The sequence below is a fragment of the Phasianus colchicus genome, chromosome 1 (assembly GCF_987193195.1).
Source record: "Phasianus colchicus chromosome 1, bPhaCol1.hap1.1, whole genome shotgun sequence".
NCBI lineage: Eukaryota > Metazoa > Chordata > Aves > Galliformes > Phasianidae > Phasianus > Phasianus colchicus.
Window position 1 is genome coordinate 126,538,423 of NC_143436.1, and position 27,986 is coordinate 126,566,408.

General features: G+C 38.3%; 1 protein-coding gene across 4 annotated transcripts in view; it reads right to left on the minus strand.

Annotated features, from left to right (window-relative positions):
• Positions 1-27,986, minus strand: part of TBL1X (transducin beta like 1 X-linked) — a 197,979-nt gene that overhangs the window by 51,569 nt on the left and 118,424 nt on the right. For all 4 annotated transcript variants that reach the window (XM_090125922.1, XM_031596119.2, XM_031596118.2 and 1 more), the window contains one exon: positions 4,826-4,933. In XM_090125922.1, the coding sequence (XP_089982048.1) occupies positions 4,826-4,883 (58 nt within the window). In that variant the 5' untranslated portion in view covers positions 4,884-4,933. The remainder of the gene's footprint in view (positions 1-4,825; positions 4,934-27,986) is intronic.

Here is a 27,986-nt window from a genome sequence, read left to right on the forward strand (position 1 = left end):
TTCTCCAGCAGCAGGGAACTCAAAATACAGAGTCTCCCTGGCTGTGTTTTTCTCTTTTAAACCCCATGATCAGCCAACTGTAACTCCTACAGTGTCAGCTGCAAATGCACTCAAGGATCATTTTATATTTCCTTCCAGGTCACTAATAAAGCTATTGAGTAGTGTCATGCCAAGAACAGATTCCTGTGAATTTGCACTAGAAGCAACCTTTGAGATAAATATTCCCCTTTTCCAATCACTTTACAAGATGTTTCTGTTAGTCAGTTTTCAATCCACTTGATAACCTTGGATTACACTTGTTTTGCACATTGTTATTTTATTTATAAACACAGTGTGTCAACAAGAATACAAAACAGCTATAAAGCAGTCTAAGCATATTATTGTCAGTACAATTATCTTTGTCGTTGTATTTTGTGATCTTGCAAAAAACTAGTACCTACTTTGTTAAGATCTGTTAATCACACAGACTTGCTGGCTGGTATTATGTATGCTGTCATCTCTTAAATTTTTTGTTGGAGGTATTTAGTTTCAGCCTTCCAATGATTTTACTTGACCTACAGTTACCTGGATCATCTTGTTTAACCTTTAAAAATTCTGGCACAACATTTGTTCTTTCCAGTTCACTGGAACTCCTCTTAGTACGCCAAGATTTGTTAAAGAGCAACAATAATGGCTCAGACAGTTCAACTCTATTAATACTCTCCTGTGCAAGTTTTGTAGTCGGACAGAGAATTAAGAAGGAAAATATAATTACTGAGTTTCACTTCTAACTTCAATTTGAGATGTGATTAATTTCTATCAGAATGACCTGAAAGCATTTTCATAATGAAGAATGAAAGCACCCATCCGTATTCTTGAAATGATAACGTTTCAAATAATCTCAAGTGCTTCTGTGCCTTCTAGCTGCAAAATACTTGAAATATTATAGGTATAGTTTGCTTTTTACAGTGTTTTTCTGCCACATATATACATTTTTTTTGTTATTTCCTTCTTCCTCCCACTATCTGCCCATATCTTGTGAGAAAGCCTAGAAATTTTACAGGATGAGATTAAATAACAGATAACAAAAAAAGGAAAATGGAACATTTTTATGGTCCTGCAAGCTACTTTCATGGCTATGCTTAATATAATTTTTTGAGCCTTGAGGTTCAGCTAATGTAAACATAATTAATCTAATAACCTTGTTTTTGGCAAACTGCTTTAACTATAGGGATTTGAACTTAAATTGTATTTAAATACTAGCCCTATAAATTCTTATTACTTCCGAAAATTATTGATTCAGAATATCCTTCATCCGCCGTCTCAGCTCACAGCATTTATGACAGCTGCTCCGAAAGTAATGCCTTTTATTTTATTACATTGGTGGTATGGCAGTAGAGATTGAACCTTCCTGCCAATATGCCCTTACATTTTGTTGTCACACAACAGACGGCAGCAGAGGAGCAGCCTGACAAAATGGTGTCTGACAGAAATGCACATGAAGCTAAGGTGTGTCCATGCAGAAAGAATGGCACCTGTTGCCAATTATTCACTCTTGCTGAACATTTATGGAGACTGAACAGTGGATGTCAGCACGGTGAGGTGGTGGGCAGTGGCAACGGTGATGTTAAAGACAAGCCACAATACAGACAGTCATGCAAATTCTGGATTATGACCAGGGAACTGTGTAAGGACTTGAATATCGGCATCAATATACTGGAGACAATGGTGGCAACGTTCGAGTATTCCAAAGTTTGTGTCAGGTAGCACCCATGAATGCTCACAAAGGAACAGAAAGAACACCGTATACAAGTTTCTCAGGACTTATTGAACCAACACGAGGCTGAGAGTGACAGTTTCCTGGGTTCTATCATTACTGGTAACTAGACATGGTATCAGCACTACAAACCAGAGTCAGAAGGGCAGTCTGTGAAGTGGTGAAATGTGAATTCTCCATTAAAGAAAAAGTTCAAGACACAGCCCTCATCACTCAGGTAGAGTGATGTGCACTGTCTTTTGAGATAGGAATGGGTTGATTCTTCTGAATTTTCTGGAGTCCAGACAAACTATCAAGTCTAGCTACTACATCATGATACTGACCAAGCTGAAGGCTTGAACTTCCAGAGTCAGGCCAGGAAAGAAGACAGCCTTCTCCTGCAATACCATTTTGAAGATTGCAAAGAACCAGTGTTGGCTGGACTTCCCTACCATACCTTCCATATAGTCTGGATTTGTGCTTATGATTTTCATCTGTTTGGTCCAATGAAAGATGGACAGCATGGGCAACATTTTCCTAGGAACCACAATACCATAGCAGCTGTGAAACAGTTGGTCACCTCCACTTGCGTAGGTTTTTACAAGCATGGTATGCAGGTTCTTGTTCACTGCAGTATAGCTAATAGCTATACTGAAAAATAATGTTTTGTATCTGAGAATTTGCTCTCTCAAATAGTGTTATTGTGCTTCTTAGCTGTCTAGTTTCCATGGAGGTACACAGGAGGCATTACTTTCAGAGTGACCTACATATCTTACCAGGTGCAAAGGCAAGATGCTGCAAAATAATTTCCCTTTTGTTACTCTTCTGAAAATAAAAACATAAAAGTCTGCATTGAAAAACCACGAGAGTATGAAAGAAGATTTAAAATGAGTGCAAGAAGCTCTACCAATACATCAGTGAATTGTTCATTGCTTACAGCTCTTATTCGCTAAACAGAATTACCTGCAAAATGTAAGGCATATCTATTAAAGCTATATCTAGCATCTAGATTTCAATATGCTCAATTTGAAGCATATTTGAGTATTTCTTCATCTACTTAACCTTAATTTCTATTCTTTTATATGGATAAAACACAATAAAAACAGTGCAAATACAATGTTTCTGTGACATTTTTATGAATGACTAAATTTACGAATGTTGGGCTACAGCTTGATACATCCTCACTAGATAAAGAGGCGGGAAGGGGGGCAGCAGCTGCTCCCGACTCCTCACGAACCCCCAGCCCCAAGCAATGGGGAACTGGGTCTGGGTTTGCCCCTTATCTGCATGTCTTTAATTTGAGTGAGTTAAGTAAGAAAAAGCATTTGTCCCTATACATAAGAAGTTAAGCGCAGTAAAAATTGCAATTAAACTGAGTATTTGTATGTAAAATTCTCCCTAAAATGGCAAAAGTTACTGTTCACTTGTGGGAGAGGTGTCATCTGAAATAAATTTTCCTGACATTTGGCTGACATCACCATTCTTGAATGACTTTTTAAAGCCTTTTTCTCAATCATTACACAATACTAACCAATCTACTGACTCATCAAAAGGAAAAGTTACTGTATTAATGTGCTGTTATGTAGAATCTCCTATAATAAAAACATAACAATGTAGAACAATTTTAGGATTCTTCAGGCTCTGACTATGTCTGTGTGACATTTTAATGCTTAAATGCATTTTCCAGTGAAGTACCACTAGCTTATTTTTAAAAATAAACAACTTCTGGGTGAAATTTCAGTTTTGCTAGTCCCTATCTTTCCTTCATCTAATTGCATGCTACAGCTTTTTTTTAATAAGCTGTGCTGTTTGAGAGAAGAATACAATGTAAGAAAACATCTGCCAACACAGGCCAACATTGTTATCTCAAAGCAATCTTTTAAAGACCAAATTCTGAAAAAGTATTATTAATCATTTTTTCAATCTCAGGGGAAATCCCTTGCGTGGGAAGTTGGGCTACCAGGATTGAAATAGCTTTGGAAAGAGAAAAACAAGTCAAAACACCTTGTCTAATGAATTCTCGTTTTAATGACCAAAAGAAGCAGGCTGAGCAAGTATCCTTTACTTGCTGAGGTCTTGGCCATTTATCAAAGACATGTCCAAAGTCTTGAGGGCTTATTCCTAAGCTGGCTTTATGTCTTCTGATACGAGGAAATGCAGTTTTTGTAATTGGTTTTTCCTACCACTTGAAACAACAACCTTTCAGTTCAATATTCAGGTAACATTTCAGTCAAGTCTATAACCAATCCAGAGCACATGGCCAATCCTAGGTTAATTGGGTTTCTGTCTATAAATCCTTTGTTAGTGTTTTTCACCTCCCCTATCATCTCCACTTTAAAAGAATATTCCTATTTCCGAATAGAACTGTGACTCCTTGCAAAGAGTAGACACAAGACTATGAAAACAAAATAGACGTTAAATATTAAAGTTTCATTTCATTTTTTCCTGTCTGAGGAAAGATGCACCTTTCCTTCCAAAAGTCTTTCTTAAAAGTCATTTCTTTTTCCCTTCCCTACGATGAAGACAGAGTACCATGGGCACTTTGCAGTACCGCAAGGAAACGACACTAAGACAGAGCTGTGATCACAAGGAAAAGAGATGTCACCTGCAAAGCTCACTTTACATATATAATTACTGTAATGAAATTCTAAGTCATCAGATATTTGCACCCATTTATGAGATCAACATTCCACCAATGTAAAACTGATTTATACAATCCCTGTTTATTTAATAAGCATCTGACAGAACAATTTCAAATAGCTAAGAAAAACGATACAAAATCAATGTGCTTTGTGCTGCTACTGCCAAAAATGATGTTGGCTCTGATGATAGTACTCTACAGAAACATTTGTTAACACAATGTTATTTATTTCCTTGTTTTGCCTAACTTAAACATTTAATTTGTACATGTGTATGTCTGCATTTTTATTATGCTTTGGACCATGGTTCCAAAGAAATACAGGTTTGTGCAAGAAATATTTAGTCCAACTGAAACACTTAACAAAGCATTCCTAAAGCAATACCACATAAAAAGAAAATTTTCCCATTTCATCTATGACTTGGAGTTGTGATGAAATACAGGAAACTTACCTGATTCCTGGAGATAGCGATACACCAAGAAATTCACTTCGTCACTGGTTATGCTCATCTTAGCCCAACCTCAATATGATGAGGTTTATGAGAAGTGTGATCCACGCTCTGTTCAAAAGGAAAGAAAATAACAGGTTTTGTTTTATTTTGATTCATTATTAAAGTTGTTATCAAAACAGATGTGAGATTTGTTAAGGTATTTAAAGATCTCATCATTAGTGCTGTTATATCCCCATGGGAGGCACACATTAAATACTGTGAATCAAGTACTCAAGATGTACGATACTTTTTATTACAATTAAAGAGCAGTCCTTAATATATACAAGAATCCAAGGGGGCATTTTAAATCTTGAAAGCCTTTGCAAATGTTAACTCTGTCACCTCAGTGCCTTTATTACTGGTTCTCTGGGCACTCTTTGTTACTGTAAGGGTATTGCCTTTTCAGAATTGCTAGCAATTACTCACATAAACCAAATCATAACTCCTTGCAGCCCCATATTTGTCATCTAGGTTTCTGTCCAATAGTTCACCCACTTAATAGAAAAGTTATTTCCTTAAAAAACTAACTTATGCAGAGGACATAAATAAAGTTCCCATAAAACAGAACCAACCTAAATTTAAGATGAAATTACAAATTTTATTACAGGGGTGTGCACGTGAGAGAGAAGCAAGGAGGAAGAATGCAATACACCTTGTGCCAACAAGGAATACAAATATCCTGGCATTATAAAAAGTTATAATGTTATAATGTCTCTGCTGATTACTAGTGAGCAAGAATTAAACTTCAGTTATTCACTTAAGCAATCCTAACCTTTAGGATGACAGTTTTACACTACTACTTTGGGCATGCACTGTGATAATAAATATATTTGTTTTGAACATTTTCCATTAAATCTTGATTCATTTCTGCTTGGGAAGCTGCTTTAAGAAGTTTGGTTTCCAAAGCTGTAAGTGCTTCTCAAACATAACCTTTGCAGCTTTGTCAGGCACATCAGCCTTATATTAGTGATGTAAAGACTTGGACATAGAAATGCACACTACACACTTGGCTGCAAATTATAAATGAAACACCACAGGCGGGTGCTTTTTGTTTCAATTTCCCGTATGTCTCTTCTTGGCAAGCAGAAAGGTCTTTGTTCATTGGGAACCTCTTCAGCGATTCCCATTGCCTGAATTAACACCTGCTACTGTGTGCAGTGCTCATCAGCTACGAGTCTTCCCTGCTGCTCATTTCAACCAGGAGGTCACTTCTGTCTGTAACAGATGCCTCTGCATATTTACAGAAATGGAGGTCTTCTGAACCCTATTTAAGCCTTTAATTCTCCTGGACTGCTAGATTTCCTCAGATGCTGTTCTTTTTGCTTTTTTTTTTTTCATAAGACATCACACCTTGGTTAGCTGGGAGACACTTTCCTCAAGCCATCTAGTCTTTATTATTATAGCTTGGAGAATAGAAGAAAATATTGAAAATCTCAGAGTCTCAACTAGGGAAATTTCATCTACTGTTAGGGCTCTGAGGGAAGGCAATGCCAGCTGCACCCAACCAGCTCTGTCACCGATGTCATGTTTCCCTCTGGAAAGTTGTTTGGTGTCCCTGCTCCTCAATCCCTCATCTGTATTATGACATTTCTCTGCCACAATCAGGAGACTGAAAGCACTCATAGCTGCAGGGGGTGGTATATCAAGGTGGCATTGCCTTTAGCTACAGACAGGCCCACCCTTTCTGCAAGTGGAAAGGCAACCACAGGTAGCAAAAGATATGCTTACAGGCATGAAAAGCAGGCAGAGAAAGTACTTCAGGAAGATGGGTGGGTGGTAGCTTTTAAATATCACTTGACATACTTGATAATGAATAATTAATAAATCACCATGCCTCTTTCTGCACAGTCATCACCATTACATGAAGAACAAAAAAGATACACCTTGCAAAACGCGAGACCATTTTCATCCCCGAGTATTTAAAATACATTCATATCACTGCTATGACTGTGATAACAGTAAAGCAAGAAATTTTGATAGCTGTGGATTTAAAAAAAAAATACCCGATGTAACATTTTAAAAAGTACTTTAAAAATAGAGGTTTCAGTATTTGGTGGTAGGAAAGTTGGTAATGTTGAAACCTCTTACAAAAATTCAGTCTCTGCAATGACGTACTTCGTGGTCAAATGAACTTCATTAAAAGAAAAAAATTCAAGAAACTACAAATGCTGTTTCTGGATGCATCCTGATAATTCAAGCCATTCACATGGTATTTCCCACATACATAGAATTGTTTTGGGAAAAGAAAGGGCAAGGAGGGGTGTTGGGTTTTGCTTTTTCAAAGAAGACCCTTCTTAAATAAGTTAAAACCAGAGAATATTAGCCTGACTGCAAACTAAACAGTTTGACAGTTACAGAAAAGCCTCCAGAGCAGCTACCTTTGTATCAGAATCCCAAACACACCGAGAAGCTGGATTTATAATGCATTTTCCCTGAAGTCAGTCAACAGGAATTACTTTGACATATGTGTTGGATCATATCTTTATACAGACTGTTACCATGCCATAAATAACCAGATGATCCCTGCTCATATATTTAAGGTTTCTTTTCTCTCTGAGACGCCAGTGCACAATCAGATACACAACTGCAAAGCTTTTACCCGTCCAGAATTATACAAAGATCTTGGCTTTGACCCAGAGAATTCTATTCATTAGAGATTTGGCTGAGTTTTGAAAGACTATACTCAATTTCATTAATGCTCTTTCTGATTTCCCTTCATCCCTACAGATAAACACCTCAAATAAAACCAACTACAGAAAACGTGGGGAGGAGAGGAACACACATCTCTTTTGTGTAACTCTATCTGATTCCCAAGCAGAAACCAACTAGTCACCCAGCAATATGATTTTTAATGCAGAAATGCAAATGTCTACAGAAAATCGCAGAAACCCTTAGTTATCATTGATTTCTACTTACTCCAACCTTGCCTTAGAAACATGGGCTATGATCCTGCAGGTATTTGGGTATGTCAAATACAGGAAAAGAGCCTACTAAGTGTATGGAATTCCCAATGCTTTATGGTCCCCAAACACTCAGAACTCCTCAATGGATGTTAAGAACAAGCAAAACTAAGTTCACCACTGCTTTACATAAATGCTAAGCTCTCAGTTCTGCAGGGGTAGGTTGGCGGAGACGCTTTGGATTCAGGCACACTACCACTAAGCTCCTACACTTGCTTGGCTTGGTGTCAGCCTGCAGCACACTGCCTGTGCTCAGGGTGAGCAAGCAGGCTCATTTCCTGGAGTCAACACTGGGCCTGATTTGGCTCTGAGTGCTGGCCTGCCTCTCCTCCTAAATTAGACCTTCCTGGAGCACCAGAAATCCTAATGGATTAATACTAAATGGGCCATGCTTTGATTGAAGAAGGCAGCCTGGGGAGCAGCTCTGCTCCAGCACTGCATCATCCAGGTCCACCAGGCTGCCTATCTGCATCATGTTCCCCTACCCATATGAAGCAGTTATGTTTCTTTCCTCTGGCGCATTTTTAGCACTGTTGCCATAAATATGAGAGATTTGGCCGAAGAATCATGCGAAAATACATTTTAATCTTTAAAATACCATATGGAGATGCAGCTCCACTCTCTCCTCTGCAGATCACAGGTCCTGAAAGCTGCTTCCTGGCCCCCAGGCATACCTCTGCACAGGGTTGCAGAGGCCATCCCAGGAAAGCAGCTCACCTTTGCCACCTGTGGCTGCACTACTATCCACAGGGACTTACCGGTCAGCCCTCCCCTCAGGAAGACGGAAACAGGGCAGACATTTAGGGAAAACACCTAAACTCAAACCCTGACCTCAAATCTAAATAGGAAACTTCATGCTTCCTATTTCTGCATCCAGCCCTCCTGACAGAAATTCATCAGGCTGCCAGCCAGGTCCTCACATTACCCCCGGAGAACCTGCGAGCTCCAGTCAGCTTTAACTGAATGCTGAGCAGCCTTTAGCTTCCTAGAGGCTTTTTTTCATTATTGTTAAATAAACTCACTCCACACCCCAAAATGTTTTTTTAATCTCCTGAAGAGGTTGCACTATATACTTCCTCAAAAAGGCTAGGCTAAAATGTCTTTTTCCAACAAAAGTTTGAATGACCACAATAAAAAAAGAGAGGAAAAAAGAGAAACTGTGTATTTTCTTTGTGATAAAAACAACAACAACAAATGACCCACACCAAAACCAGGCAAAAAAAAAAAGAGGTTTCATTGAAATGAAAACATTCCAGAAAGTTCAAATATTGGGTGTTGCCAAACTGTTGCATGGGAACTGGAGTTCCTGCCCTTGTGCTCCCGTTTTCTCATCCAAGATGGCTCTGGGCATGAAGCTGCACCTCTTGAGAGCCAGAGCAGCCGCCCATGTCACAGCGGCGCATCTGAAGGCACTGTGGCAGCACAGCCAAATCAAGAGGTTATTGTTTTGCATATGCTCTGTAGTTTAATGAAAAACATCATTTCTCAAAGCCAGAAATCACTTCTCACAAAGCGACCTACTCAGTCAATCTCCGTGTCTCCTGCTGAAAAACACATTCTCCAGAAACTTTCAGTCAGCCTTGCACTTTGTGTATCTATGCCTCACCATGCAGCCAGAACACAGGCAGCAGGCAGCAGCTCTTCCCCACAGGCTGACAAGCTCTCTTTGGCCCGCACCACTGCATTCTTCAGTCTTTTATTGCAGCCGCCTCCTCCTCCAGAGGAATTCCAGTATGTTTCCTTCCCAAAATGCCCAAACAGAACTTTGGGAGAGGAACAGAGTGCACACAGCCCTCTCTCTCCTTGCAGCCTTTCTAGCCATTTCAAGAAGCTAAAGAGAAAAACATCTTTTCTTTGCCACCGTACCGACATGGGAGCAATACAGTTTCATTCCTGCTGATGACCAGGTGCAGAGCACACAGGACAATTCTTTTTAAACTCCACCTGTGCTACTCATCAAAACAATATGCAGCCCTGTTCACAGTGCAGCTTGTGTGTGCGTGACTTCCAGGCTCCTCCTCTCTGAGGATTGAACTTGACATCACCTTCCCTTAAAAAACACAACCTAAAGGAAGAACAGTTGTTCCTTCTAGAAATCAGGCACTTAAAAATCCAAATCGAGTCCTACTGACAGTAAGCTCCACCATCTCCGTGCCCTTTCTTAATGAGGAGTCGAATAATTAACTATCCTCATTCCAAATGAGTCGCTCTTGTTATTCAACAAAAATGAGCCAATTCAAAACTCTCTTAGGATCTTTTATAGGTGCTCACAGACGCCTCTGCATCACTTACATTTAATATTGCTGGATCTTCTTCATAAATGCCACATCAATTTTTTTTTTTTTTATTTCGAGGGGAATAAAGCCTGGAGACAGAGCAGAACAGGATCCTCCTCAGAAATCACTCAGTGCTCCGTGCAATGTGTGCTGCTGCACTCCAAGCAATGCTTTTGACATTTACAGCAGCTAAATAAAAGCACGGACCTCAGAGAAAAAAGACAACAAGCTTGCCAGAAAACCCGAACGGCCAAATGTTCTGGCTGGCTCTTCCTCTTCTTTTTTAAAGTCTATTTATTTACATTGAATTGTGTTAATTTTAAAATGGCCACAGTAAACCAAAACAAATGCAGGAAGCTCCAGTTCATCCTCATTCACACTGTTGCCTGAAGATCACATTCTTACGAGAAGAAGCATCTATCTATCTCAACAACTGCATCTATCTCAGACCTTCAGAAAAAACAGTACTGATAAAAACAAGGTCTAGCTTGAATCCTGACATTTTAGGATATCTCCTACAATTAATCACTGAATTCAGCCATATCAGAGTGCAAAATCTGGTGCCAAGAGATGTGGAGAAGAAAGTGGAGGAATGATGATTACATGCATGTGGCAATGATTAACGAAATGCAGTTCTGTCTTGAAAAGCTCAGTCTTGTTGAATCAAATGCTGTGTGAGCTAATCTGACAAAAATGGAATTTTCACCTGAATTCACTAAAAAACTTTTTAAAAATTTAAATGAAACCTAATACAAATATACTAATAAAAATAGGTTGGCCAATTAAACATTTTGGTGGACTGCGGAACGGTTTCTTTCAGCACTGAAATAACTTTTCTTCAGATTATAAATTACATGTCAAATTAAAAAGCCATTTGGAATTAAAATTACACCTACTTATTAAAAAAAAAAACAACCAAAAAACAACAAATATATTCCAGCAATTTCTAAGCACTGTTCAACCATTTTTCAATTAACCAACAATTTTCAGCACAAAATAATTGTCAACTGAAGACAAGCCTTTCATCACCAAATTCCCAGCAAACTCCATTCCTCTATCAAAAGACTAAGAATTGTGCATCAGCTCTTTCATGCTTATAGTCTAGATTGATCAGATTATTTTTCAGTTCTCAGCTGGTTCACTTAATTACATCAGCCTCCAGCATTTCACTTCTAAGAGTGGATCTTTTCCAACTCCTTTTGCTGTAGAGCAAAATGGTTTTTCCTGTATTGATCTTTCCTTTTTGGCACTTGGTTAAGGGGGAAAGAAGCAAACAAAACCAACTGCTCTTCTTAATTAGCACAATTGTGCTATACCTCTTTTATAGCTTAGTTCTAAGAAGAGGCAATTACAATATTTTTTTTCCCTCTTTCTCAATAAAATTGATGTTTACAATAGTATATTATATGGAAAGCTCGGGGAAGCCAAAAAGAAGATTGAGGGGAGAGAAAAGGTTGTTAGTTCTCCACCTTGCAAATGAAATGACATGAAATATAATGTTTTTCATTTTGTTTAAGAAAGTTTTATTTTGTTTAAGAGGTGACTGGTTTGAGATTCAAGACATCTCATCACTCTTGAACAACTTCAGTCATCTGGGGATCCTGCCAGGAAAAAGAACTAATATTTTCTTCCTTATAAAAGCACAAACCTGTAATCTGGACAAACTGGAGGATGTGTCCATTTATGTCAAGTCAATTAGACTAAAATATGTGATCAACTAGCTGTACACTTGTGTGTGTGTATGTGCAGTCCCATGTATGTAATGCAATTAGAAATTAGTTTTAAATCTTACTAATTGTGCTACATGTTCAAAACAGGTAACAAAGAATAAAAGCTGAAAAAAATTACACAATTACTCTACAGATATTTGCTTTTTTTGATTCTCGGCAAGTGGGACAGTATATTAATAGTATCAAATTTCACTTTTCACCAGATTTACCTGAATTCTTATTAATATCTCAGAAAAAAAAAAAAAAAGGAAAAAAAAGTGCAAACATTGAGATTTAAATTTTTCAGCAGTGCTTTACATTCACAGAGCACTGAGTGAAAAGGAATATGATGGGAAGAGTCCTTGCTAGAACTGGTTGTACCTGTTTCATTTTCTTTCTGTATCCTCAGATGTGATTAAAATGACACAAATGAATTTTTAGAACGAACTTCCCCTCTCATATTTAGAAACAGGACAGTTTCTTTTTCTCTAATACCTAAAAAAGTACACTAAAATGTCAATTTGAGGTATCTGAGTCCTAAGCTTGCCTTTAAGTATGGATGTAAACAAGCACCCAACTGTGATGAGGCAAGCCACGCAGCAGCAGATAAAACATGTGCCTTTGAGGTGACACCACGGGGCTGGGACTGATAACAAGGCTTCCATAAAGTTCCAGAGCCACCTGCGGTAAGGGCAACTGGGATCAGCAGGCACAATGTCTGTTTTGTTTATTTTATTTTTAAATGAGGCAAAGAACACAAGACCTACGTGACTGAGAAGGACAGCTTTGACTTTCTCGAAAGATGGAGTAGCTGAATAAGGCTTCCTCTGCCTTGAATAAGGTATCTGATTTTTATCCAGCAACTCTACCATTTAAAATGGTGCAAGTCTGGGAGCAGGGCCCCAAATCCTGATTTTTCCTAGCACATCTGAACATTTTAACTGGGCTATAGGATCAAGTTGCATCTTGCACGTTCTCCTTATTTCTGAAGAGCAAAGTAAGGATAAAACATCCACATCTGCCTTTTACACCACCTCTTATACAAACTGCTTCCTTTAACAGCCCAAAGATGAATCCTTGCTTTAAAAACCACACTGCTAGCAACTTACCAGCTGGAATGGTGTTAGTGCCAACTACAGCTACCGGGACCTTCGCTACTCAGCATATGCCGACAGGCCTGGCAGACATGGCACTTCAACACTGCAGGACCAGGGAGGTGACACACAGCAAAGGCAACATAAAGAAGGTTGCAATTTTTTTCATAACCCATAAGCTCAGTCTTTTCATTTCATATCTTTGTTCCAGGCCTCCAGCGTGAAGGAAACATGCTCAGAGCCACGACAGACAGACTTGCAGCGCTAACACTAATGACAGGATGCCCAGATACCTGCACATTTTGGTTTTACTTCTTTCCCACAAGCAATATCTGTGTTTCAATTCCAAGTCCATTTGAACTGCATGTTGTTTCAGTATCTTTTAAGACTTCATTAGTCCTAAGCATTAAAAACAATTTAAATATGGAAGTGATTCTGGTGCTGCCTCACAACAACACCTTCAACTGGAATGACAAAATCAACCCTTGGACTCAGCAAACCCTACGTACAGGATGACATAAACGAATAGGAGTCTGTGCTGGACTAGAAAGCCTCAAGCTTTGCAGGCTATCCTAACATGGCTGTGGAGCAGCAGAGCAGGAGACTGCTGGACACGTGTCACCAGGTGTGCTCATAACAAGTGCAAAGAGGGCAGCCACAAGTATACATGATGGTTAGGTTGCGGTTGGATGATCTTTAAGGAATTTTCCAATCTGAGCAATTCTATGATTCTATGATCCATCAGCTGAGGTCAAGTGAACAAGAGCTAAGGGAAGGATGTGAAGAGGTCTAGGGAAGAGCTGAGGGAGGGTGCCCAGCCTAGCACATTCGAGGCCTGATGGCCTCAGGCAGAAGGACTGGGCAGTGACATCGTTAAGGGGGTGGGATTTTATTATTTTCGGTTAATAGGCTTAACAGATGCTATTGGGAACAATTTGATGCTATTTTTCCAAAATTTATAATTTCATTTTTATTTTTTTTTTCCTCAGAGAAAGAAAAAGCCATATATCTTACTACATATTTCAACCCTGTTTTCCCTGTAGTATTGTTAAAAGTGTGGCTGAGGATTTTCTTCATTTTTTAAAATTATTATTATTATTACACTAAGGGAAAAAGAATTTTTCCCATTCGTCTATAATTCCAGAATAGCTGAAAGGATTATATTCTGAGCTAAAGGGCAAAAAAATATTTTTCAGGCTATCAGCATGGAAAATTTCAGCCCCCAAAACAAATATTTTGTAAATCATAGAATACGTGAAGACAAAGAATTTTAATGGACACTATTTTGAACTTTGATTATGGTAGGTTCTCTTATAAACTATTTATAAACATATTAATGATAGCTATGAATAGTTAATGTTTTTGCTTGAATAATCCTAAGAGAATGTCAATGCTAAACGCTTTAAGGACAAACATTAGATAGCACCATGCAAGAGAACAACAGATATATATATATATATATACATTCAGGATATTTCACTGCAGTGTACTTATACCTCAACATTTAGCTCTTTTGGATTTTTTTTTTTTTTTTTTTTTTTTTTTTTTTTTTTTAGCACAAGCTTCACTCAATTTACTCTGGTTTACAACGATTTGAGCTTTGGAGACAAGTCATTAAATGCTTTCCTCATGCCTGCTCTTTCAAGAAGGTACAATGTTACTTTTCTTCTCTAAAGGTGGAGGAGGGAGAAAAAAGGGCAGAGAGACACAGATTGCTATAAAAGGATGCTGCAGACACTTCTCTGCAATCCCCAAACTGAAACCTTACTAAGTTATTTTTTTGCATTTATATTTCTAGATATTTAATATAGAAGCTTCCTATGAAAAAGTCAATACAAAAAATTCAGACTGAGTAATCTCAGTCTTAGGAAAAACCATCTCAAGCACAAGCTTAAGATATTGGTGTTTGTTTTTTTTTTTTCTGCTTTTTTTTCCCCCCCAACGTTTCCTCTGAACGATCTACATATAGACCACAAAAAGGGAAGAGAAAATCAGGCACAGCACATCCAGTAGCATAATCCAGATTGTACAGCACTATCTCACACACTGTCTTTTCACCAATCCTTCTTCCTTCGTACGCTGTTATTACCCACTGGTGTCAGACAGACTCTGTCACCTTATGTTTTTTGGCTTTTTGTCTTATTGGTAAGACCATGGGAGGAATACTATCCTCTTTAGATAGAGGGTGTCTGCCCATTTTTATAAAGACATTACTGGCCCCGTATGGAGGTGTACACAAAATGTACATCTGGGTCGTATTTGGCTGTTTCCTCCAGTCTAAGGATAGCAGGAGACACAAGCAGCAGCACTAGGTTGCTTTTTATATACTCTGGTTCTTTTTAACACTGATTTGCATGCCCTGACCAGCTTTTTTTTTTTTTTTATTTCCAGACAGATGATGAATATAGAACGTAGCAAGATAGATTTATGGTGGCAGTACTGTGAAGTTCTATGCAGCCATAATATAAACAGCAAATTCTACACATTAAAAGATGCCATGGAAAGCTTTTAACCTGCTTTTTTAAAAAAGCCAAACAACCTAGAAACTAAGAGAAATTCAAAATCCTTGGGGACTCAGAGACACATATGATATAACCTAAGTTTTTTCCTAAAAAAGATCAGTTGAATGCTACTCAAGAAGGGTTTCAATCTATTATGACACAATTGCTAGTTAGAGCAGATCAAATAAAATAGCACTCCCAGGCTTAAAAAAATCAACACAGATTGAACTGAAGACTTAAAATTATATATACAAGGTTTGAGAAGCTTTTTAAGTTATTAATGCCTAGACAAGTATTATTTCATCAGAGAAAAAAACATTCTTATATTTTTGGCCTCTCCTCCAAGAGAGACACTCAAGAAGCCAGAGGTGACCATAAAGGTTGACATATATGTCAATCATGTGTTTACTACTACAGAAATATTCTGAAAGCCCATGAACATCAGTAGGATTTTGGGTGCCTAAATGCTGGAGGATAAGAGGTTCAAAGGGTCCTCAGGAGGTATACAGTCCACTCTCTGAGCCAAAGCAGGGCCAGGTCTGGGGTCAGAGAAGGCTGCTCAGGGCTTCGTCCATTCAGAGACTGAAACCCTCAAAGGACAGAAGTGGCACAGGCTCCCTAAATTACCAGCTCCTCTGCCTCACTGTCTTCACAGGAAAACAGTTTCTCTTTATACTCAACCTGAGCTTCTCCTGCATCAACTTTTGCCTCTTTTCCATTCACCTTGCATCCGGCACCGCTACGAAGAGACCACTTCCATCTCCTTGATGACGCCTCACAGGTACTGCGGGGCAGTCCCTGGAGCTGATCCTGAAGCTGTCCCTTCTCCATTCTGACCCAGCCCAGACTCACCTCATGGGGCAAGTGCTGTAGTCCCAACCCCGGGGGACCCATCAGACATATATAAAACTTCTGATTTGCTCACATCTGTCTTTGCTGGGGCCCCAAAGTGGATATGTAACAAGATGTGGTCTGATGAGAGTCGTGTATCATCCCTTCCCTTCATTGGCTGTGCTCATCCTCAGAGAGACCAGAATTGTTTCTCATTGCTCACACAAAGAGGTACTGAAGTTGTGTTATAAAGTTACAAAGTCTATATGGGGCTTTAAAATGAACATCAGCAGTCAAATAATTGAAAGTAAAGTCTTTTTCCAAATTGGAACAGTCTTACTACCATCTTTACTAATTTATATGGAAAAAAATATATCTGGAAAAGACATGCAGGAAGGTAGACAGGGTAATACTCAGTACTGTCATGCTTACTAGATCTTCTAAGGATGTAATAACCAAGTGAGTATTTTAGCCATCCAGCTCCTGGAATGTAATTCTCACATGCTATTTAGATATTGAATTCCCTCTACAAGGAATGGGGAAAGTTATGTGCCTGTTTCAAAGATTTATGTATTTTCCTGCAGCCATGGATTAGACAGTTGTCTGAGACTGGGATTCATTGCTTTGTATTTCTCCTCCAAATCTAGGCTCCAATTTGTATCTTTGACTGTAGAGAACTGACTAATTATCTTCATTTGAAAACAGGAAAAGAAAGAAAGAAAGGAAGAAAGGAAGAAAGGAAGAAAGGAAGAAAGGAAGAAAGGAAGAAAGGAAGAAAGGAAGAAAAGAGAGGGAGGGAGGGAGGGACAGAGGGAGGAAAGGAAAAAGGTGGCAGTGGAACTGGTATAAGAGATTTAAGAGATAAAAGATTAAAGTGTTCATTAAGAATTAGCAGGTTCAAACCTACATTTTTCAGCTCCCAGGAGAGTGCACTTCACACCTGGTTACAAGTTGTTGAAATGAAAACTCTGAGGAGCAAAGATGTGAGAGTCATGAGCCAGAAGGATGGGAAAACAGGGATAAGCAGCTGCTTTTAAATGATTCCCTATTTAATATAGATATACCACAGCTGAATAATGAACAATGAAATTATTAATTTCTCTCTATCAGTGGAAAAATATACATAATAAGTGTGAGTGTTCATGTATTGTTTACTCAAAGCTGAATTTTTATTAATCTTTTCACTCCTACCAACTATTTTTTCTCGACATATGTTTTACATTTCCTTATTAAGGAAAGATAATTTTGGTTTCTTTTTTTTCTACTGAAACTCATGATTCTTTGCAGTATTATGCAAGGAGCAGACATCAACACGTATATTTAAGTATGACACATTATAAGCTTACATTTTCACTTATAATTTGAGTATGTTTTAACTGTTTGGACTGCAAAGATCCATGGTGAGCGTCTGCCTCAGGCTAAGTTTTTTACTGGAAGTCATAAGGAAAAACAGTTCTATCATTTCAGATTGCAGTTGGGGGAAGCACGGCGTTACCAATATTTATACAGCTGTTTCAATGAGGATCTCTAGTGCTTCCACACTTTGGAACAGGGACTTGACGTTTGGCAGAAGTTGCTCTAATGGCAAAATGCCTTTTCTACCACAGTGAAAACCCACATAAATTTGACTAAAAAAAAATTTCTCCTGAAATACTACTTGTATATGGCTCTGCACAGGCTTGTCAGAAGCCTGTAATCAAATTATCAAATATTATTATAGCATTAACTTTGCCTCATACTAAGGTGATGGGAGCTTAGCGTCTTTTCATGTAAGGGGATGCAGACACATCCTGATGTTGAAGCAAGGGGCAGCAGGCTGTGAAAGGTGATAGGAACCAGGGTTACAGGCTGATGCACTACTGAACTGGCTTCACTCCTGTGCACAGCTCTGCTAGTGCCTATCTCCAGAGAGAAGAAAATATACTCTTTCTTCCCAACAATGAACAATATAATATATAGCCAAGGTATAACTGATTTTGAAACGTCTCTGCAGTCCTTCATATTGCTTTTTATCAGCAGTTTATTCCTGGACATTTACATTATGTGACCTTTAATGCCTTTTAGGTGTATTTATTAACAACCTTGCTTTTATTACTTTTTTGAGTTAGGGCTTTTCCCTTGAAGCATTCAATTAAGAGACTTATTTGGCTTGGGGAATTCTTGAAAAGAAAACAAAGTCTTCTGATTTTCCCCAACAGAAATAGATGATTTTTCTTCCTCTCTCAATTGTTTTCTGTCAATTAAGAACAGACTTAAGCAGCACAGTTGTTTGCTTATACGTATTTTACCTTAGTCAAATTTAATTACAGCATTGCAGAAATTTAGTGAACGGCTAATATTTAGTCAGCTACTCTGAACAGCAGAAATGCATATGAACACACACTGCTTAATGTGTGGTCAATCCCTGGGATTGGAATCAAATACGGAAAAGCAACAAAACTTTTTCTTGTCAATAATGCATTTAAAATGCTGGGTTTTGAAGAAGTACTTTTTAAAGTCTTTTCAGCTGTCGCTGAACAATATTTTGGTACTACAGAGGTGATCAAGATGTGTCAGTGAAGAGCCATCACTTCACTTTTAAGTCATTACAAACTTGCACAGTGCTATCTGGAGCTTAAAAACATGGATGTTCTAAACTGTACTGCCTACAAAGGAAACAAAGATTTATTCATAAGACTTTCAGGGATGACATAAAAAATGCTTTCTTTCTCTCCTTTGCCAACAGATGCCATAAAATTTAACCCAATGTTTAGGAATGCTTACAATCTCACAGGTACAAATGACATTCCCCTTTCCCCCATTAGATTGATGAAGATGAGCCTGATTTCCATCAAATATCTTGTGAAATAAAGCTATAAGAGAGGGAAAGGAAATTTTATTGTTCTTTCCAGTGCCATTATATAACAGGGTTTTGTTCTCTTTGAGTAAAGGAAAATAAGATATTTTGTAAAGAATTTTACTTTTTGACTGGTAATAGTTTACATCTAGATATATGTGCAAGTCTTCCATAATTTCCTTTTTTCTAACTTCGAGTCTCAGCTTCCTTATTTTAAGACCTGGCGTGGGCACACCCATACAGAACTTATTCTCCTATAACTAGAACCAAACAACTTTTGGGTAATAATTTAAGCACACCTCAATATCAAAGAGAAAGTTCTTATTAATAATAAAATATGCATGATTTTGGAAGACTTACAGTACAAAGAGAAGAGAACTGCTTTTAAATACAATATGGGGTTGTTTTATCCAATCGATAGTGATAACATTAGTGTAAAAAAATACAGCACCGTGCATATTCAGATTCCAATTCTTGTATAAAGAGATAAATGTCCTACCTAGAAAGCTAACAATACCACCCATTAATGACATTTATTGCTCTGTGTTTTCAAAGCACTCTTAAAACATGAACTAATACATCTTAGATATTTCTGTATAGGTTTTGGTGTAACACAGAACTTATCAGGTTCTTACTAGATGCCAGTAATGGTTAAGCAATTTTGGTCACAAGTTACCATATCCATTCTTCTTCCAAGTGAAGGAACACAATGAGTCTGTGATGAACATAAATGCAAAGCTAATGTTTCAAAAATCAAAATCTCTAGCCTTTGTGATCATTTCAGCTGTTAATAATAAGCACAAAATGATTTCTACTGATTCTTAAAAAGCAGTGTTAACTACAGTCTTATATATATATAGTTCTACCTCACATGAATAAGTTATACCATAATACAGCCTGCCAATGATGCCACTGTGTATGAATGGCTGTTAAGAGATTTCCAGCAATCCTTCTGACACAAAAGTTCTGCAATCATAATGCCAGTTCTTGACTTCTTTATGGAAGCAGACAGGTGAACTGGAGGAGAGGCATCATGAACTTCAGAGTACAGCAAGATCTGAGCAGAGTTTGAACTGCAGTGCTTCAGAGGTTTCTCAAGGGACTGGTAGCAAATTGCAGAGTGAGAGAGCTGACTGGCAGAAGTGTGTGTGCACTTGTGGGGTGGAAGAAAAGCATCAATAAAATGGCAGACACAGGGGCACAGTGAAGGAGCAGGAAGCTGACAAAGCAACCAGAACCTGAGGTCAAAGAGAAAAAGCCTTGTGAGAGGAGCAATGGGTGGGTGAGCCAGTTGAGGGAGGTGTGACTCTGACAGCAAAGAAATGGTTTCCTCTTTAATTCTTGCTGTTTAATTTGACTCTCTAACGGTATTTAGGAAACATCACTACCTTTGGTTATGGGTGAGGCTATAAAACAGAAAAATTGAACAACTGCTTCTCTCTCTGGCCTAAGTTCCAAAAGTTCACCCCTTCTGGAAACATCCACACCACACTCACCACACTGAAAACAAAACCTAATTTTCTCCTTCCCCAAGATTATACATGAAAAAAAATAAATAAATTAAAAAACAGCATGCAGGAGACCAAATAGTTGTGACTACATCTCACGCCTTGTGTTAATTTGGAAATCAAGCTCCTCCTAAACTCCCTTACTGCTCCTGTTTCCCATATATTAGGATTTTGGCTGAAAATCCTAAGCTAACTGGCTGACCAAATGGGGGGGGGGTGGTGACAGGTAACAATATACAGACAAGATTTGCTACTACTCACACTGCAGACAGTGGCCTGAGCCTGTTGCCTAAGCCTCTCTGATCTCAGTCCAAATTCAACCATAAGCTTGAAAGATAACATACATATAATTAGATTTTACTGAATTAATGTGGCACGTAAGACTTTGCTACCTGGACACATCACTGTTCTGGCAGGTAACACAAGTTGAAATAGCATGAGCCACTTGAGGACTCACAAACTGACAGCTCCTAAAATAGTGCCTGGACTGTTTGATGTAGCTGGAGAACCTCAACGTATTTATCTAGCATATCCATTAACAGCATTCTGAGACTCATTTGTTACAACTTACAGTGTGCAGGTTAAGGACTTCAACAGAAGTCATTCAGGTGTGATACCTCATTAAAGTTGTGCTCAAAAGCTGCCAGTGTATCACCTATAATATGGAAACACTTGTCAAAAAAGCAGTCATTAGTATCTTTTTTTCTCCTGCATGGAAAATTTACAGATCAGTTTCATTACTGATGGGTATTACTGCTAGTTTAGGAATCTTCTTTCTAGACTGGGCTTAAAAAAAACAACAAACATAAGGGATCAGGTTCAACTTATCTGCATTTAAGTTGTATGTCCTGCACTCCTCTAAGGCAACCAGAAAATTCCAGTCTTACTTTGTAAACCACGTGCAAACAAGATTATAACACTATTTGCAAAATGGTTGAATAAAACTGACTGGTATGTGGCGGAAGGTGGTATTCATAGAACCTCTTTTAAAAACTTGATTGTATACATTTGAGCTAAGTTCTACCATCACTACCATCAGTTCATATTCCAGAATGAGAAAACCTGAAATGTTAAGATTCTTGTAAATATTTTAAGATTTCTACAGTCTGTACCAAAGCACTTCAGTTCACACAGACCCCTTTCAGAACACACAGAAGCCAAGAGGTCCAAAGTCTCGTTGAGGATTTAGTTCCACAAGATACCAGGCCATTCCCAAGGATGAAACAGAACCTGATAATTTCCCAACAAGTTTGACATTGTTTTGCCATTTCCTGAATGAGCATATCAGTCTTTGGCCACCAAACAAATCATCTAGTCAGGACAAGCTATTTTTATACTTCCCAGATGGTCTTTATGCACTTTCATGCATGACATGAGCTTCCACTTTGGTGACCTTGGTAAATGTGAAACTGTGCTGTCCGAGTCAAGAAAGGTAGGAGCTGTGTTGTGCACACGGGTGCATCTATTCATAGTTATGTCATGCACTTTAGCTAGCACTACATCATTTTATTTTCACAATATACCTTGGCATTTGTCATTGGCAGGAGTTCAATTTGTGTCATAAAAAATATACTGTCTTCAATTTCTGTTCATTCCAGTTATCTGCTGCTTCCAAAGGGAAATGTGACAAGCAATTTGCATTCAGGAGTTGATTGTTACTTTTGACCCCAGTTCCGTATTTTGACAGCAAACACTCAGCAATATTACCCGTTTCTGAAATCATATTGGAGATACTATTGATATTCAGCCTTGCTACATAGCAAGGAAGCGTGCCCTGAACTCCTCCTGCAGATTCCCTTGAGGCTGTCATCACACGGTCCTGGAGCTAACAGGAAAAAATATCTGGATTTTTTAGATTCAAGTATTTTGGCCTCACATTATTAACACTGCAATTGAAACTTAACAATCAGCTACGTCTAGAAAAGCAAAGAGAAAAAAAATGACACAATTTACTGGGGATTATTCTTTCTGGGAATAATTAGTTATTCTTATACATTGCTGCTTAAATAAATGGGTAATTTACAGCCTGTAAATCATGTACAATGGATACAAATGTTTTTAGATCATGCACTAAAGCAACACTTCTGAGGCTGTCATGACACAGCCTTTGAAGGCTCCTTTTGCACTACTGAGACCATAATCACAGCAAAGAATGAGTGTCGCTCAGGAGACCACAATGAAGGTGGAACCCACGTTACAAAAGCAAACATGACTTTATCTGCACAAGAATATTAGCTACAGGGGAAGAATTTGAGAAGTGTCCCTGGTGCATCCATTGCCCTTTTTGGCTCATTATTGTGTAGCTCCAGGCCATAACTGAAACCAAACCACGCATCAATGAATGATATTGACATATGACAGAAAAGGCTTCCAGACTTGGACTTGCAACTGATACAGCACGTAATAGTTACTCTATGACAACTATTCTATGCACTTGCTGGACTGATTTTCATACTCCACTCCAGTTTGGGGTTCTATATAAACGTATCACAGCTTAAAGAGAAGTTCATGATGATGATGATGAGTGTCTTGTTGGTACTAAGCAGGTTTATATATAGAATGTGAGGAACATTTTGTGGAGCTGCACAACATTTTGTCCCAGTCTGCATAAAGCTACATGACACACAACATAAATGATACAACATGCCTTTTCTCGCTCACATGGAACAATTTTACGATTTTAATACACTGCAGTTACAGCAAAAACCAGATTGCTCTCTCCAGTATTAAAGTCCTTGATCTCCGCTTTCGATGAGAACTGACACCTTACTTCCTTGCCTTCAGAACTCTCAAGTTCTACAAAACAAGTCTGGTACACAGTACAGTTGCATACTACTCTCTCCAACCTCAAAACTAAGCAGAATAAGCACACCCCTGAAGAAAGTAAAACAAGAAATGCCACCCTTTTATAACTGAATTGTGATGCATCAGAGCTCCACCAACCCCACAGTCACAGTAAATGCTGCCATGACCATTCCCACATCCCTATCCCTGGTGGACAAGCAGCCCGGGGCCCTGGGTCATGCCTCAGCTGCCAAGAGCTGCATTTGGTGGTACCTTATCGTGTGGAGTAGCAGTGTTAAAAACTAGTAGTTGAAAATCAGGATGCCTGGCACTGAATTTGATTCTGTTTTGTGAGAATGATTTTACAGCTGAACTGAGGTGTTCAGTCAGCCCCATCCAGCCAGTCTGAGGGAACGTGGTGCTGCTACGTCCACAAAGAGATGCACTGCTAATGCCCATGCATGACCCAGGGCTGCATAGCTGCAGCAGAACAGCCTCTGCACATGTCTGAACACAGTGTGGAAGTAACCCCTGTCTTACAATCAGTGAAAAACAGTGTGGTTTGTTAAAAGAGGCTATGCATGCCAAATTATCTTTCTCTGCTTTGCTAAGGAGAAAAAAATCTTTTTTTTTTTGGAAGAATTTTACTAATGTTTTATAATCTTTCCCTAGCTGTAAGCTTAAGTAACATAATTTGACCACCCTTAAAAGTGAGCTGGACGATAAATGGAGTCTGTGGTAAATCCAGTGATTAATCACAAATTGTTCAAGTCTGTTTGTGTTAGCTTAAAAACATGTATTAAAAGACACAGATTTGTTTTCATATCTTATACAGCCCCCCCTCTCCTTAAAACCTCAAAACTATTCCAATATTTAGAAACAACCACCTGCACCCCTGGAGAAAAACATATTATCCAGGGACAAAATCCTCTGCTGTGAAGTCTTATGTTTCATCTTGAATAATCCTTATGCCGTCTATGTGCCCGAGAAACAAACAAGCCTTTAGTACCAAAAATTACTGCATTTCTTCAGAACCGTAACATGCTTTTAAATGAAATCATCATTTGAACAATAAAATTAAGAAAAAAAAAATATTTTGAACTTGCTTCATGTAGTGCTGGTGAAGTATGCTTTGTAATTCCAAATAATGAAATAAACTAATTGTTTCAGCTGAAGACTGATTCCTGAGGATTAAATTCAACTCCCAGTTCCAACTCTGCAGCCTTGGGAAATATTATTTCATCTTTTTTACTTACAGCGCACTGTAAAGAACTTAATAATATTTCACTTAGGATATATACACCTCACCAGTGTTTTGTGGTAATTAATTGGACAACACGTATAGAAAAAATGAGATGAAAAACAAGATGACAGCGCGAAACGTATCAAAGGATATAAACCACCACATGTCTTTACTTTGAGATATATCATCATCACAATAATAGAAAAAATGACCCTGACTTTGAATTCAAGGTTGATTGAATTTCGTCACACTCTCAACCTTCCGGCTTCCCGTTAATTCAAATTATTAATTGGCAGATATCCAGAAGGAGCAGGGGAGGGGAAACCTAATTTGTGTTATGTACTTACAACTAAAAACTCCCTTTACAATTGCTTGTCTTCCTATTCCCTCTGTTCATCTTCCAGAAGAAATAAGAGAATGAAAGCAGAAGTGGTTTTTAGTAGAAAATAATCAAGTGCTGAAAGTGTAACGATTTTTCAAGAACTGCTGAAACACATATCCCTGATTTTTTTCCCCCTCATTTTCATCACTGGTATTAGCTGTATTTTAAGCATTGCACAAAACAGCAAGTCCCTCAGACAGAAGATGCAAAGGCAAAGCCTTTTTCACAACAAAGTTGAATGTGAAGCTCTAAACTAACTCCATAAGGGTTATTCATTCAAGTAAAGACTGACACATTATGGCTCTCAAGTAGAGCACAGGCATGACAGTGCTTCCAGGGTACTTACAGGACCTCACCTCTTGCAGGTCTAGGGTAGGAAAAGCTTTAGATGTTGATTTCTCCACTTTCTCAGCTCTATCTTTCTGCATTACCTCCCCTGATTATTTTTGTCTTTTATCATCTCTTTGTTATGCTTTAAGAATTTCCCTATTTCCACTCAGGGTTTAGGGTATTCAGAACTGAGGTTATCTTAATGCTGCGGCAGCTCAAACTTTGCAATTTTCTATTTCAAAGCCACAGATGACTAAACTTGGCAACGTTTACAGTATCTGCTGACAACAAGAGCCAACTTCCTTTATGCCAAGTAGCATTAGTTAGATAACCAACATTGAAAAAAGGATAAAAAAAAAAAAGAAAAGAAAGCAGGTGATCACTGTTATCCATCTTGTTTCTATATCAGTCACTTTCTACTGCTTCCATTAAAAGAGTAAATGATTAAATGTAGAAATATTTGTAGCAAAAAAAATTACCCAACAATTCAAAGTCAGCTGCATTGGGTTATGCTGACTTTTAGAAGGGCTGGAGTAAAAAGTAGTCTACAGTTTTATTTATTTGCCATGTACTTTTTTTCCCCTAATGAAAACCCAGTGAATGTCTGTTAGCCAAAAGCAGAAAGACCCAGGTGGATCAGCTGACAGTGGTAAATAACCTTAGGAGGATGCATGCAACTTTTTTAGTGGGAGAACTCCACCATAGGGAGCTCAGATACAGTCAGGCACAATTAATGGGACCCAGCTGATGAATTTTGCAGTTCTTGCTGTAGAGCCTGCAAAGCAATTTGAAAAAAGGCACAATTCATGCTGTTTTCTATGACACTATTCCTGTGCAAAATGTACTTGCTTTATTATTGGTCTATCTGATAAGCTGAAACTAAAAATCAGCCAGCATGATTTTTTTCTCACTCGTCACTAGTAATAAGAGGACATCTGAAGGTGAATTTTGCTCAGATCTTTAAGTGTAAGGCTCCCTTTTTGCAGTGTGGTTGCCACAGATAGAAATGAAGAGCTGTCACTGACTGAAACTCATTCATCCATTCTACCTGCCCGTCTGTGGTCAGTACTCTCTGGCTAATAGTCACAGATATTGTCAACAGTCCCTCGTTACTATGAGCAACAGCACACGCTCTGAGTACATGGTGAAGATGGTCATAAATCAAAGATATCTGAGCTACAAGAGTTACTTTCCAGAATCTGCATGCAAATTAGAAGGCATAATTTAACCTTTCACATAGTCAAATATCCTTTAAAGATGCAGGGAGTAACAGCTCATTTCAGCAGGCTCAGCATTCAATCCTAACATCTCAAAATATGGGCTATCTTTAAGCAAAGCACACAAAATCTCACTTTTCAGTTGCTTCCCCCTTCACACATCTTTATAGATTCTGAAATAATTCAAGTGTTCTGAACTCACCTGGAAAAAGAGATGCACCTTGTCATTGCTTTCCCAAGCCCCGGGGTGACTGGATTTTGCAGAACATCTGCACTTTGTATAGTAAGTACCACATCATGTTTTTAAGTCTTGACCACATCCTTTTACCTCTGTTTCAAATTGGTAGGCCCAATTTAAGTACAATTTAGTAAGACAATTTAAGTGGTTTACTAGTTAGATAGAAAGGCATTAAAAATGCTAGCAAAACCAATCCAGAATCAAGTCCCAGTGGCTATTATGCGTTCAGTGGCCATTTCCTTGGCCAATGAAACACATATGGGCAGGAGAATTCAAGTCTGTGGATTAGAAACAATCTGATGCTGCTGATGAGCAAAACAGAACTAGTCATTATAGCTTTTACAAAATGCATAGGAAACAAGAGTTTCATAAGCATTCTACCAATAGCAGACTTCATTTTTGCTCACAAGTCTGTTTTCTTCATGTTTACTATATGGAGCAGGTATAATACAAAGTGGGGTGGAGGGAGTGTGGCACTGACTACTTTTGTTCTCAGCAGGACTGAAAAGCCTTACAATGATGTGAGATTACACACCATGCACAAGGAAATCGTTGTTCTCAGCTGTTAAATTGGAATCACTAGGCGGAAAAAGTCACTACAGTTTTAAGGCAATGAGGAAATAACTTTTTATTTCCTGTGATCCAGTAGGAAAGGGGCATTTTCTAAGGACAGAATGTAATTTGTGTGTGTTGTATCACTTAGAGATCCTCCACGTTACCTGAAACCTATTCTGCATTGAACAAAATTAAACTTACAGTGGCTAATTAATATAAATACTACGATGACAAGACACAGGATATGATTAACTGTCATCAGTTTTAGGGTTCTACGTAACACACAGTCTTTAGGTTCAGATAACACAAAACATAACAGCAGGAAAATGCGATCACAGATACACAAATTTATCTGTTTTATCAGTTCAGCTCTAGGTTTAAAGCAGTTTAAATGAGCTTTGATAATGAAAGGCGACAGAATCAGCTCAAATGGTGCAAGTGATTTGATTACCTCCATGCTAACCATCATGGGTAGATTTAATTTAGAGCTGAGTGATCACGCCTGACTGTGGTAAACAGCTTAGCATCTGCCTTCCAAGGTACCATCTTTGTATGAGAGAGAGACTGTGATCTGATACACTCACAATTTCATTGCTAAATCCCCTTTTCTTTATGAAATGTACTTCAATTTTTGCTATCCTCGCAGGACAAGTAACTA